Here is a 15098-nt window from a genome sequence, read left to right as displayed (position 1 = left end):
GTGAGATATCCCGACATGCATCCTTCCGAAACGAAACGAAGAATACAAAAAGGATAGCAAGCCCTATTATACTCCATTATATTAGACAGTACTGCACATCACATGATATTATAGGTATGAATATAATGCACAAAAATAAACAGTAACTATATGGCTAAAATCCCATTTGGGAGTATTTAATCATTAAGTACAGACTATGTGAAGCTATAAGTATTTTCCCTTATGATAAAGCAGTATATATGTTATATAAAACGCATCGTATGATGACATATGACAGTATATAATAGTGCAAATAATTACAGAATTCACAGTGATATATTATATCTATACATCCTGTAGACCAACATATGCATAAGACTTATAGCGACATGCTTGCTCTGTACGCGAGTGGATACAGGAACTTGATTCTGGTCGTTATTAAGTACTTTTTGTAGCCCAAGTTTTCCCACCCCGGTTTGATGCCACATGGCAAGGAAATACAGATGTACTCTGCATGAATGTGTAGTTATTGGCCCTGGAAACCATCTGAAACCAGGACCGGGTGCCTAGGTAGCTGTAAATTTTAAGAAGAGGTCATGGAAGGTAGTGTTCGAAATTAGAGTAATTACGTACTATGACCATATCTGGAAGGTTTTCGACCGATTCCCTACAACCGGAGCATACACGACATGTGAATGAAGGTATATTTGAAAACTGATTAGCTCTTGAGACTAGGGTATGACATATATGGTAGAATATGTGCAAGCCCCTACATGCTGGGTACCGTATATGGATCATTCGGAATAGGTAGAAGTATCCACTTTACACTGTTACAATCTAAGAGTCAATGAAATAATTTTAAAGCTCAGATGTTTAGGAGTAGTAGCCCATTAACATTTTTGGCCTTTGACAGACGGACAGTCGTTCAAATATTGCAGGTAAGGAGGAAAAATACTATGTAAAAAGTTTGTGATAAGTTACTCGGAATTTCGAGTTACAGTTAACAGATGATATGCTCCTGCCATTAACGCTCTTCCATATATTCTGGGCAATGCAAAATTTCACCATTTGCGCATGCACGGTATTTCTGCTAAAATATGTAGAATACATATCAGAAAGGGAAACTGTAATATTTTTTGTTACCATTTATTTCATGTCACGTAGGTGCAGCTGTATACAGAAGAGTATATATTTCAAGTTCTGGTTATTATTAGTAATATTTAGATTCATTTTGAACATGATCTTAAGCCGATGCACTAGCTGTTAGTCTTAAAACTACAAAAAGTGTTCGTGTCATCATTTTGGCTAAGCCTGTTAAACATATCAGGAAATGATCACAGTTCCGTATGATTTCTTTTTGGTAAAAACGAAAATCGTATGTTTATACTACTCATGTATGGATGCATGGAAGAACATCAGTTCAAGGTAGATATTTTCTATTAACTTGAAATTTAGACATTCTAAAGGGTGTAAAGAAAGTTTGTTCCGGTAAAGCAAACGGCCATTTTACTTAGATGTAAAAGAAAACAGGAAAGGTTCACACCATTCACTGAAAGATGACCAATGACACTGTTTAGGGTTTTATTAATGGATAAGTTGAAATAAATGTATACGACATTCGGTGAAAAATTTCCATTGCTTATAATATTTATATTGAAAATGGTATTTTTCACTAAAATTTATGGGGGGTAGGCCACTTCCATACTTAACAGTTAACATATGTTGCAATATATTTAAAAGTTATTTGTTTTGTTTTACAATGTAGTAGTTGAATTCGTATTGTACAAATAATAATTCAGATCTGACATAAAATGTTTTTGTTAGAATCAATGAAAGAAGACACGTTTGTTAAGTTTCAAAAGTTAAAAAATTCTAAAGTTAGTACATGGAACAAAATATGTTTCTCCAATAAGAAAATCTGAAAATAACCAAATTTCTATAGTAGCATTACTTCAACATATCAGCATTTAATATAACGGAAAACTATATGTATTACTTTCCATGTTTTTCATAAGCTGATTTACTTTTCCATTTGGAACTAACTTTCCTTACACCCTTTATATCAGCATGTTGACATATATACTTGTTAACTCAAAATTCGAATTACTATCTCAAGGGGCCTCCATGGCTGAGAGGTTAAGGTTATTGACCTCAATTCGCATGTCCTCCACCGCCGTGGGTTCGAATCCTCGCTTAGGGTGAATAATTCTTTAAAGAAAAATGTTCGTCCGAATTCTATGAAGTTGATACAGGACCATGATGCATTTAATGTGCTAATTATCCAACAACAAACAAAACAACAACACACAAACAAACAAACAATGACTAGTCAAGAAAACCAGTAATGCAGATATACTTTTTCTCGCAACACACTCAGGAAAGTGAAAAAAGCCATTTATTTAAAACTATGACACTGTAAGCGTAATTGCTTTTTACGTTTTGGTGTTTTCCGCCAACGTTAAGTATCTTGACGTCATGCTTTTTGACGTCATGGCGACAAAAACATTTCAAAGAAAAATGGAGGCTTCACCATTTGCTAAAGATGAACTGGAATTTCGTCGGAATTTGGCTTCAATGCGCGAAACCGGAACATTCTGTGATGCGACCATCTGCATACCAGGGGAGAAGAAAAAGTTCCCTGTACATAGAGCAGTAATGTCAAGCTGCAGCGAGTTCTTTCGTTCGCTTTTCACAAATGGTCTTCAAGAAACGTTACAGCACGAAGTGAAAATTCACGACGTTACTATGAAAGCAATGGAAGTAATTATTGATTATGCGTACACAAAAGAGGTTATCATAACTTCAGACAATGCCGAAGAAATATTTGCAGCTGCAGATCGTTTTAACGTACTTGGTCTGCTACAAGAGTGTATAGACTTTTTCTCTACAGAAATTTCACCAGAAAATTGCATAGGCTTCCTTCGCTTTGCAAGGTATTACAACAACATAGACCTTAAAGGCATATGTTGGGCTTACATTACACAACATTTCAATGATATTGTTGAAAAAAGTCAGGAGTATGTGCATCTCGATACAGACGAACTCGGAGAAATTATTGCAGACGACAGGTTGAATGTGAAGGTAGAAGATGAAGTGTATGATGCCGTTATGAAATGGGTTGAGTTTTCATTTAGAGAAAGGAAAGAACATTTTAAAACTCTTCTCGACCGTGTTAGATTTCCATACGTAACAGAAGAGTGTTTCAAAGACAAAATTGTCAATCGTCGTGATTTAAAACGTGGTCCTTGTTGGGACAGAATTTCTCTTTCATATAACCTTGTCAAGAAGTTCCGTTCATCAAAAGATCCAACATTAAAATCGCGGACAAAAGATCTCGCGAGATGGATAAAACCGAGAATACCAAGCAGCATCATATTTGTATTAGGTGGATGGGCAAAAGATGGCGTGACCGATTCGGTAGAAACATACGACAGAAATACCGACCAATGGTTTGAAACTCACGAATGTGAACTTCCCCAACCAAGAGCGTATCACGGGACAATTACATTACGCGATAACGTTTACGTTGTAGGTGGTTTCAATGGGTCGCAATATCTAAATAGTGTGATTTGTTTCAATGCTTCCAATAAGAGATGGGAGGAGCGAGCACCTATGTATCAATCTAGGTGTTACGTCAGTGTGGTAGAAATTGATGGTGTTATTTACGTATGCGGAGGCTATGATGGAAGACACAGACACAGCTCAGCGGAAAAATATAACAAGGAAACTAACCAGTGGTCTATGATTACACCTATGTACTATCAGAGAAGTGACGCCGGGGCTACAAACCACAAAGGTAATAATAAAGGCTCTTTTTCATGTTTGCTCAAATTATTCGTGAACATTTCTAAATTCTAACCAAATGATTAGATCTATACACAGAGCTTAGAATTCGGCTACACATAATAGGCCTCAGTCAGTCTCCCCCAACGCATATAGTCGTATAGGCAAGAAGTCAATAGGGGACAGAAGCGAAAGTCAAAGAGACACTGATGGTTGGTTGTAAAGTTTCAACGTTCTGGGCTTAGTGGTTCTCAAGTTATTGTTAAGGCTCCTGTGATCTTGACCTTGGATCAAGTGAACCAAAAATCAATCTGAGACCTTGACCTATAACAGAGTGATCCCAAAATCAATAGAGGTCATCTACTATGCATGACCAATCATCCTATTAAGTTTCAACATTCTGGGTCAAGTGGCTCTCAAGTTATAGACCGGAAACGGTTTTCCTTGTTCAGGGCCCTGTGGCCTTGACCTTTAATAGAGTGACCCCAAAATCAATTGGGGGTCATTTACTTTGCATGTCCAATCATCCTATGAAGTTTTAACATTCTGGGTCAAGTGGTTCTCAAGTTATTGATTGGAAACGGTTTTCTATGTTCAGGCCCCTGTCCTGTGACTTTGACTTTTAACAGAGTGACCCCAAAATCGATAGTGGTCATCTACTCTGCATGACCAATCATCCTATGAAGCTTCAACATTCTGGATCAAGCGGTTCTCAAGTTACTGACCGGAAATGGTTTTCCATGTTCAGGCCCCTGTGACCTTGACCTTTAATAGAGTGACCCCAAAATCAATAAGGCCATCTACTCTGCATGACCAATCACCCTATGAAGTTTCAACATTCTGGGTCAAGTGGTTCTCATGTTATTGGTCGGAAATGGTTTTCAATGTTCAGGCCCCTGTGACCTTGACCTTTAACAGAGTGACCCTAAATCAATAGTGGCCATCTACTCTGCATGACTAATCATCCTATGAAGTTTCAACATTCTGGGTCAAGTGGTTCTCATGTTATTGATCGGAAATGGTTTTCAATTTTCAGGCCCCTGTGACCTTGACCTTTGATGGAGTGACCCCAAAAACAATACGGGTCGTCTACTCCAGCAGCCCTACCACCGTATAAAGTTTGAAGGCTCTAGGTCAAATTGTTCTCCAGTTATTGATCGGAAATGAAGTGTGACGTACGGACGAACGGACAGGGCAAAAAAAAATATATCTCCCCCAGTGGTTAAAATAAAATCATAAATGAAACCTCTATCGTGCAGACAAGAAATTATTGACAGACGGACGCACGCACGCGCGCACGGACTGACGACGGGCGACGGACGAAGGGTGATCACAAAAGCTCACCTTGTCACTACGTGACAAGTGAGCTAATAAAAACAAGAACACTGCAATGCAACGCAAATGCAGAGCAATATACACACAAAACAGTCATATGACCTTTGACCCCTAAGTGTGACGTTGACCTTGATGTGAGCCATCCGAAACATGCGCTCTGCACATCGTTTCGATGAGGTGAACATTTGTGTCAGGTTTCTTTGAAATCCCTCAAGGGGTTCAAGAGTTACAGAGCGGAAGGGAAATTGCTAACCAACAGACAGACAGACAGACGGACACCGAGGCGATAACATAATACGTCTCTTAGGGCGTATAAAAAGGAATCGAGATCTTATGGTGATACAAGTTGTGTGCAAGTTTGGTTAAAATCAAATCATAAATGAAGCTGCTATTGTGCACACAAAGTCAAAATAGCTAATTTTGGCCCTTTCAGGGGCCATAACTCTGAAACCCATTATGGGATCTGGCCAGTTCAAGAAAGGAACCAAGATCTTATGGTGACACAAGCTTTTGTGCAAGTTTGATTAAATTCAAATCATAAATGAAGCTGCTATTGTGCAAATAACTAATTCTGGCCCTGTCACAGGGGCCATACCTCTGGAACCCATAATGGAATCTGGCCAGTTAAAGAAAGGAATCAAGATCTTACGTTTCATTGCATCCATCGTGAATGGAGAGCAATGGAATCGGTCTGTTGTTAGTATCCGACGACGCTGTACAATATGCAAATTAACCCGATGTAGGATTGATGTAAGAAAGTGTCATTTGTATTTTCTTTGTCGAAAACTTCAGGGAAGATGTATGTTGCCGGGGGCTTTGATGGTCAAACCTGCCTGTTCTCTGCAGAAGTCTACGATCCTCGAGTTGACCAATGGTCGGTGCTGGAACGCATGTCCACTCGCCGGAGCGGGGTCAGTCTAGTATCGTGTGATGATAAAGTTTACGCCATCGGAGGATATGACGGATCCAGAAGGCTAGAGACAGGTACCCAGAACTGCTACTTTGTTTAATGACGAAAAGACAAATACACACCACTTTGCATAAAATTTTACATCACATACATAAACTTTAAAAAGAAAATATCTTATTCTGAACAAATGAATGTAATTAAGCCATTTATAACTATTCTGGAATGAATCATGGTTACAGCATTTGAAGTTCGAATTTTTAGAATTTTTGTCATTACGTATAACGAGAAAGTAGAAGCGGAAAACTTATTTTAAGTTTGAAGAAAATACATTTATCAGAATAGAAATTAAATAAAACACAGATAAGGGCAACGTTCTTCTAAATTCTAGTTCTTATTCAGTCAAATAAGAGGTAAATGTAACTCCGGAAGAATATATGGGTAGTTCCTTTAATACCTGTGATCTTTTCTGTGTTAATGATTATTTTCTGTTCGTTTCAGTCGAGTACTATGAGCCTCCCCAAAGACATTGGTATTCGTCGAAAAGTATGATCCTTGGGCGGAGCAACTTCTCAAGTGTCGTCATGGACGGCCTGGTCTACGTCATGGGCGGATATGACGGTAAATTTATTCATTGTTGTTTAATGAAACAGCACCATTTTCACTAGAGTCTCAAAGTATGCTTTTTTGCTATTTAATGGTAATTTCAAGAAACCGTTATACAAATTTATCGCATGTTTGATGTCGCGGGAGTGTAATAAAGCCATTAAATAAAAATGATAATACACTAGTGTAATAAAGCTTTGACGTCGACGTCGTTTATAGTATAGGAGACGTTGGTCAAATTGACTTGTTTATATAGTAAAAGAAAGTAGATCTTTTTATGTTTCGACAAAAAAGGCTAACATGTGATAAAAAGAATATCACATTTGTGACTTTCCATATGGAATTTCTTAAACTCGTTGAATAAAATTGATAAAATGCCCGGCAGAGCCTCGCATTTTATTATTTTATTCAACTCGTTTAATAAATTCAGTATGAAAAGACACTCATGTAATATCCTCTATATCTATTTATTCTTCAGGGGAAAAGACATCGCCGGAAGTCGAATGTTTCAATCCTGATAAGAAGACATGGTACGCAATGAGCGACATGAACATTGGGCGAAGTGCTGTTAGCGCTTGCGCAGTGAGGGACATTTACAACGCTCGTGACTTCAGTTTTCACGGTAATGCAAACATGTGTTCTACATTGGAAACAAAACTGAAAACGCCAACAAAAGCAGCAGAAAACGTTGAATTTGCGAGCAGGTTCTCGAAGTGGAGGAAGTCGCCTCACTGTAACAAACTCAGAGATTCATTTGAAACGATGATTTAAATATTTTATCTCTTAGGTGAGCAGAAACTCCGATTTAAACCATTTTCCTATTGAGCTGTTAACTGACTAGACATTAAAGGAATATTAGTTTTTTTACTTAGGCTAAGACTAAAAACCCAATTTCATTTTAGTTTTGACCAGAAATCGCACGGAACTCTTTTTAAACCGTATTGGTACAAACTTTTACTTGATTATAAAGAGCTGATACTGAATATCAAAATTAAGAAAAGTAAAATCACTACTACAAAAGGTCATTGAGCAACCTGATCATACCCGATATGCAACCACGCATGGTACGAGTCTGAAATTAGACAAACTACAACTAGGTGTATCTTTAAAATCCACTAACTGGTTTTTCCGATCTTTAAGGTAGTGAACTCGTAACGACACTCGGCAAATTCCGTATTCTCCGTATGCTGTTACGGCATTCTTCGTTTTTTTTACGGAAAGCTAAGTGCGCGCTGGTCTTAAGTTACATCTAAAAAATGCCAAACGACCTTCCGAGAATACGTGACCACACGGAAATTACCGAGTATCAATACAGGTACACTTCCTTAAATTAGTCAGACAGGACACATTTTCGCATTTATAACCATCTCCAAAACATCTATAAGCATGCAATGTGAAATTCTTACATATACCGCTATGCAAAACTAAATTTAAATTTTGTCTTTTGGTACGTAATAATACTTGTCAAATCATGACAAACACTTCTTTTTAAGCTTTAAGTGCTTTATTGAACACTATATTTTGCATTTGCATATAAAATTGTAAAAGCAATGAAATATATAGAAAATAAAATATTATTTTACAGCATGTGTTTTTGTAGTTATATACAAGTTATAATTGTGAATCATCCCGTAAAGTGGGACTGCAAGATAACATATATTGACACAATGGTTTTGCAAATATCCGGTACATGTTTTTTTTATATTATTATTTTAAATTCTGGTAAGAATGTTTAAGATTAATTTGGATTTATTCATAATTATAATGTAAAACTGATGTCATTACATAACGTATAAAAACGACGTCATTTTTTCCATTTGATGAGACGACTCACTTTTTAAATGCAACAGTACATGTATACACTCAGTTCCAAAAGAAAGTGTGCACTTAGTTTTCTGTTACTTTTTCTCGGTTATTTTCATGAAAACTTATAATGTTTGGTACCAAAATTTAAATCAGTTCGTAAACAAATTGGTGTGCATTTTAGAAAGTTTGAGTTATACCTGAGAGTTAGTGTATGAAAAAATGAAACAAAAACGTCGGGGAATCTTTTGAAATATTTAAACTTAAAAAGTGCACACTTTCTTTTGGAACTGAATATACGTAAAACATACCGTCTCTCTCACACACACTCTTCCACACTCTGACCTTATTGAACAAATTCATTGAAACACATATAAATCATACAATTACGGTATATAAAAAAGATGAATGAAAGACTTCAAAGGAAAATTGTACCTCCCTTCATAATCATATTTTTTTTTGAAAAAGATGAGAAAAAAAACAAGTTTTGTCATCAAAATCATCGATGATCAGAGTCCATATAGTCATGTGTGTTTAATTAAGTCGGGAAATTCTGAAACTAAGTCCTTGGTAGATTCAACAATTTTTAATCTGGCATATTTTACTCGAAGTTATATTGTATACCCTTAGTTTGCCTGTTACAAGATTCCGGCATCAATTATTGGTCAAGAGACGTTAAGCGCTGACCCGATATACACCAAATTCCTGGTAAACAACAGATTCTAACGGGACTTGATTTGATTATCACTTCAACAAAGAAGTAGACAAAGCTATGTATATTCCGCAATAAACGACGCGTGTACTGGTAAAAACATTATGACGAACTTATTATCAAAATATTTGAATGAATGAAATAATCAAGGCCTTTTTGTTGCTTATCGTGTAACTGACCATACTTAGATATTTAACTGCTCCGGCTTACGCCCTCGTGGTTCAGTTCATGCGCAACTGAACTCTGAACCGTGAAAAACCAGGCAACAAACCACTTGGAGGCTTGCTAGTACTATCGTTTTGTGTAACAATTCCTGTCATGTTCAGGCAAATAAGAAAAAAAATATAGAAAACTCGTGTTATCTATATAGAAATAAGAAATAGATCAAATATCGTTGAATAAAATCTTTGTTTGGATTTCAGATGCGAAGGAATTATAGCAGAATGGCGCAGTCCGAGTGATATAATAATACGCATCTAAACGACAATGATTTTATTCAAGAGGAAATCAATCTTTGAGATATATTATTTCGATTCTAACACATTATCAAGGCTTATTACCAACATATTTAAAGATATTCACGAATGCCCGTATTGTGTGCACCAATCTAATGACTGAATCTCTGAAACAGTAAACTATTAAAAACGTTGCCATACCACAGCACTTAGTATGGATACATGTACCAACTAGCATTGCGTCAACTTGTTCTCTAGTGCACATTCCTCGTCCTCAGCACGAAACTATTCAATTTAACAACATGTAAGGAGAGATCGCCGTGACGTTAAACGGGCCCACTATCTCAACACTATAGTTTGTCATACATTCTGGCAAAATCATAATACAACCCTATCTGGCATCAGCAAGTGACAATGCGCTCAGCATGTAATTACGGGAAAACTACTCTGAAGTATCAAACGTGTTCTAAATGAGTGCAGTTTTAAAATAAGGCCAACTGAATTTAAACAGAAAAAGACTGATCCGGAATTATCAATCATTGATAACGTCAGAAATTTCAACATTGAAATGTAAAATTTTCTGCTATATCTAGTTTTAAGTGAAGATTTTACATTTACACACAACCATTCTAAACCTCAGAAGAACTCAACGCATTGTCAAAACCTTAAACATTTTATCAAAATGAAATAAAACCCTAATAACAGGTTGAAATTGTTTACAAGTCCTCTTCCATTCATTGATAAACCTGACTGAGATTTCAAAATCAGATCGTATTTGAAAAAGATTGGAATTTCAGAAATTGGCGGACAATCAACAGTGTTACTGACGTCACGGACTCGCTTTTGATAGTTTTGGTGGGCAAAAGAGTTTCTCTTATTTTCACTGAAAAACTTTCGTTCAATATTCTTTAATTTGTTAAGTTAATAGATTCATTATACGCCATTTTGTTTTATGTAACCATAGAAACATAATAAATAGTAACGCCAGCTGAATTATAAATACATGATCTTGTATGAAATATGTATCAGTCACCATAGTCATAGGTACATGTATTGTTATCCAAACACTGCCTATTTTAGCATTCAGATAGCTTGTTCCCGAAACATTTAAATCTTCGGGAGTAAAAAACTTAACTTGTAAGACAAAATCTATTACGACAATAAACTGTTATCAAATAACAAAAAAAAACAAAACAAACTAAAATGGGTTTTTAACGAGCTGAAATTAAATGCTAAATGTCGTTTTACCCTTTGTCCTTCTTTCAAAAAACTAATTCAATTTCATTTTGTGTTCCGGAGGCGCCGACGGCGTGGTTTCTGATTCAGTATAAGGAGGTGGCGCCTCTCCGTATCCAGATGACTGCGGGTAGCCTTGTTGCTGGGGTGGTGGGTATCCCTGTTGTTGAGGTGGCGCGTAACCTTGTTGAGGTGGTGGATAGCCTTGTTGCTGAGGTGGCGGGTATCCTTGCTGTGGTTGTTGTGGACTGTATCCCCCCGTGTAAGGCTGCACCGGTTGAGAAGCCGGATAGCCATACTGGTACCCAGCGCTTCCCGGCTGCACGACAACAGTGCTCTGAGTTCCACCCGGTCGGAGTACTGTACCGCCCTCTGGTGGGTTATCATGATAATACTCGGCTGAAAGTATAAACAAATTTATCATTTCTGCGTAAAGTACATACATTACAATTTAATATTCACAAACTGGCTCAAGCAATTAGCATTCCCTACCCACAACAACAAATTTAGTCCTCCAAGTAATTTTCATAAATCGTCTGATGAGGTTTACATGTACAAAATAAAAAGGTCATTTACCTAATATTTTACTCCGGCGTAATTATGATTTTGATGCCAGAAATATATTTCGTGCTAAATGCATTAGTTACAATTGGCAGCGTTACAATTAAGCTAGTTAAAACTAGCATGACATCTGGTAGGAACGAAAAACAACAACAAACAAATGGCATAATTAACACGAAACGAAATTGCGGAATACCGACTAAAGGCAGGGTCATCGTGCGTCTGTTGTACTAAAATGTCTAACACGTACAGTACACATTATTGTATGAAAAAGTATAAACTGTAAATAAAGTATAGTTTGAAATTTCATATGAGCATGTACAAGTCATGATGAAAGTATGACCAAGATCAAGTAGATTCTTTCAAAGTTGACGGAATTTTCTGTTGGTTGACGTGTTCCCCGTAAAGCAAGGTGCTCGCATACCGATTATCACCTCCCGGGCCGGCCGACGTGTATTAACCTCTAAATAATCACCGTTTACGGATCCAATACCCTAACATACAAATGATCATAACCTTCTTACCTGACATGCCCAGAAAGAAAACACCCCACACACAGCTCCATATCCAGCCCAGTAACAATAGAGCTGTCAATAGAAGTTGTAGAAGCCCTATAGCAAAACTGATACAACAACTTCCAACCCGTGACCCCGCCGACATATCCTCATTTCTCGAGCAACAACACACACTGAGACCCGCTAGCATCGTACCTGTGGGAGAGTTATTACAATGATATTAATTTTATGGTTTGATGCCAACTTAAGCTACAAGGTACATGTTAGAAGTTTATTTACTCATTAATATAGAATATAATTACCGGACCAGAATGTGATGTCCCTTTACCAACACAAATGCCGGAAACTTGTAGGAGGCGAGATCAGCAATGATCGAAGATGCCCGATACAAAAAATGTAAGCAGTTTATTTTACATATATAAATGCTCGGACACAATAAGCTGGTGCCCAGGGTCGTATGTTCTATCCCATTTCATGGCATTCGTCGTCAATGGCAACTTGTGAAACTCCTTCTAATGACATAAATTTTGTCTTTTAATTAAGGAGAACTTCAATCAATATTACAAAGGCTATTACTGAAGATAATTTACAGACAATTTATTATGATAGCATAGGGAATTTAAATCGATTTTCCCAAGCATATAAAACGCATTTCAATATTCCTAGGCTACAGATAACTGTAACTTCATTTGTAGCAGAACAACATTCAACAATTAAATACTGTACATCAACCAGACACTATGCAACTGGCTAGTACTATCAAATACAAGTGGAAACTCGACGCTCAACACGACAAAAATGTTGCAGGCTCGGTTCACGGACGGTATACTGGAAATGCATACTGCCGTCATTTACTTTCTACAAGAGCAATACCAGCTTACCAAGACCAGGTATCAGAAAGTTGAGTACACAACAAAGTATTGCCAGAGGCATCGGCATCGCTGGAACGGCTACCCTCTCGGTCTTCCCACGTGCCATCCCCGTACCAAACCCATGTCCTTGACCGTAACCCATGGCGGTTCAATCCTCAATTACACACAATATCCACCCAGCTTATATGGAAGGTCTTAATGAAATTGACACTTTCAGGTAATTTATATCCCACTGTGTACAGAAAAATGAAAGAAAAATACAGTGTACAGTACTGAGTGTTATCCTAAAATGAATTTTTAAGAACATAATATTATGGCAGAAAATAACTATATCATAATACAAACTAATTGTGAGACGCTGTACAGTACGGCTATGGTATCTAGATGATAAACTAAACTGATCGGATCATCTGATCAATAACAATGATAATTTTGTACGACGAAATGAATCAGCATTAGATCTAATTAATATAAATACTGTATGGGTAGACTTACTACGGTAATGTATCATATGTAAACTGTACGTAGATTTACCTGTCACATCCGTATCGTATTCGAACTGTAGATTACCTACCAGCACCTGTCATGCAGTTCTCCCTGTCATGCAGTTTAAATAAAACAGTTTAAATATAACAGTCACACAAGAAAATTATATGAAGAAGCAGAAAAATGTTAATCCATACATGCGTATCAAAATAAACTTACCTGTTTTTGAGACATGCAGCGCTTCACCTGAATAGAAACATAGCTTTTATGTTCAATATCCGGCTCAATTTGTTTACATTTAGAACGAGTGTGTATATGTACACACCAGTGATTATCTATTACTACACACAGACATGCACGTATATAATTATGACATATTGTTTATAAATAACACACACGGAAAGGGAAGTAATGCGGCAACATCCGATTCATGGCGGGAAAATCAAAATTACCGAGCACTTTCAATAAAAAAAATGTATTTCGCGGTCCTAAACGTGCATTTGTACGGAATCCTGTTGGGGCCATTTATAATGTCGCCGTCGCGTTGGTGGGGTCGACACACGACAACGCGAAGTGACATAGCGACATTACGAAGTGACACCCGACAATCGCAAACGACGGCGACAATCCCAAACGACAATGTCGCGATATCCACTTAGAAATGTCGCCTTTCAAAAGCACGATATATCGCGATGTCATTTCGCGTTGTCGAGCGTCATATCGCATTGTCGCTATGTCACTCCGTAATGTCGCGATGTCACTTCGCGTTGTCGTGTGTCGACCGTGCAAACGCGATGGCGACATTATCAAACGACATGCGATAATCTCAAACGACGCTCGACAACACGAAGCGACATTTTCCTAATGTCGTATCGTACGTCGTGTGTCGCAGGTTTGGGTGAGGGTCAACGCGCGACAATTCCAAACGATACACGACACGCGAAGTGACACTCGACAATACGAAGCGACATTTTGGTTTAAACATATTTTCTTCCCAAAAATATACAAAATTATATTGAAATACAAACATTACATGTACAGTAGATGAAAAGGATTAGAACGAAAGACAAGTCTTATAGAGTTCTTCTCCTAAAATGGACAGGTAAATTATTGTTTCGCAAAAGTACAGTGAAGCTTTAAATATAATATCTATGGGAATGTAGTCTAGTATATCAAATAATCATGTTTCTGGAACAACAATATGAGCGCTAATGAGAGTAGAGAAGTTAGAAGTAGTTCATTAAATTTTCTAGAATTAGAGAACATAAAATATAACAAGGGGGTAAAATAGTGTCTCGTTGAGGTTCAGAAAAATTTACAAGAATCTCTTACTTTCAGCTATGTAACAGTGTACATTTGTGAAAATAATGACATTATCCTCGTCCGCTAAAGAAGTGTTTCCATAAAGAAGAAGGTTTTCGTCGATATCGTAGTTCTGAACGTTATTGAAAAGTTTTTGGCGACAGTCTGTGTATAAGGTACATTCTAATAGATAATGGGCATTCGTCTCCATCTGGCCGCATTGACAAAGAGGCGTGGGTGATATATTTCTAAGAAATAGATGATGATTGAGTGCACTGCATTTAGTCCGTAATCTTGTGTGAAGAACTTGGAGCTTCCTTGTTCCGACTTAATAGTATTTGGGTATGCGGCGAATATCTTTATTCAAGTAATCTTTAAAAGAAGATAATGTTGTTAAATTACGAACACTATCTTGTAAGAGGTTCCAGTCACGTATCACTGAAGGCAGAAAAGAATTAAAGTATAAAGTGGTCCTGGACGGTATACCACGTACATTGTTCGGATTTCTTAAATCATAGCGATGCTCAGCTGGATGAGGTATTAGAG

At 37.2% G+C, this 15098-nt stretch overlaps 2 protein-coding genes across 3 annotated transcripts; one reads left to right on the top strand and one right to left on the bottom strand.

Moving 5' to 3' along the window:
- The first annotated feature begins 2463 nt into the window (after positions 1 to 2463).
- On the top strand, positions 2464 to 8195 carry LOC128548007 (kelch-like protein 10). The gene is made up of 4 exons (XM_053522256.1): positions 2464 to 3775; positions 5890 to 6081; positions 6506 to 6625; positions 7089 to 8195. The coding sequence occupies exons 1-4, from the start codon at positions 2470 to 2472 to the stop codon at positions 7379 to 7381; spliced, it is 1911 nt and encodes a 636-aa protein (XP_053378231.1). The 5' UTR covers positions 2464 to 2469; the 3' UTR covers positions 7382 to 8195.
- Positions 8178 to 13628, bottom strand: LOC128548009 (protein SPEC3-like). 2 transcript variants are annotated; one of them, XM_053522257.1, is made up of 4 exons: positions 13470 to 13628; positions 12774 to 12996; positions 11902 to 12087; positions 8178 to 11215 (listed from the first exon to the last, which is right to left on the bottom strand). In XM_053522257.1, the coding sequence occupies exons 2-4, from the start codon at positions 12904 to 12906 to the stop codon at positions 10851 to 10853; spliced, it is 684 nt and encodes a 227-aa protein (XP_053378232.1). In that variant the 5' UTR covers positions 12907 to 12996; positions 13470 to 13628; the 3' UTR covers positions 8178 to 10850. The 2 variants fall into 2 exon arrangements, with proteins under 2 accessions (XP_053378232.1, XP_053378233.1); XM_053522258.1 differs by lacking the exon at positions 13470 to 13628 and adding an exon at positions 13299 to 13437.
- Between the last annotated feature and the right edge of the window lie 1470 nt (positions 13629 to 15098).

The sequence above is a fragment of the Mercenaria mercenaria genome, chromosome 13, assembly GCF_021730395.1.
Source record: "Mercenaria mercenaria strain notata chromosome 13, MADL_Memer_1, whole genome shotgun sequence".
In the NCBI taxonomy this organism is placed as follows: domain Eukaryota; kingdom Metazoa; phylum Mollusca; class Bivalvia; order Venerida; family Veneridae; genus Mercenaria; species Mercenaria mercenaria.
Note: the sequence above shows the minus strand (reverse complement) of the source record. Positions and strands in the feature narration are given on the sequence as shown.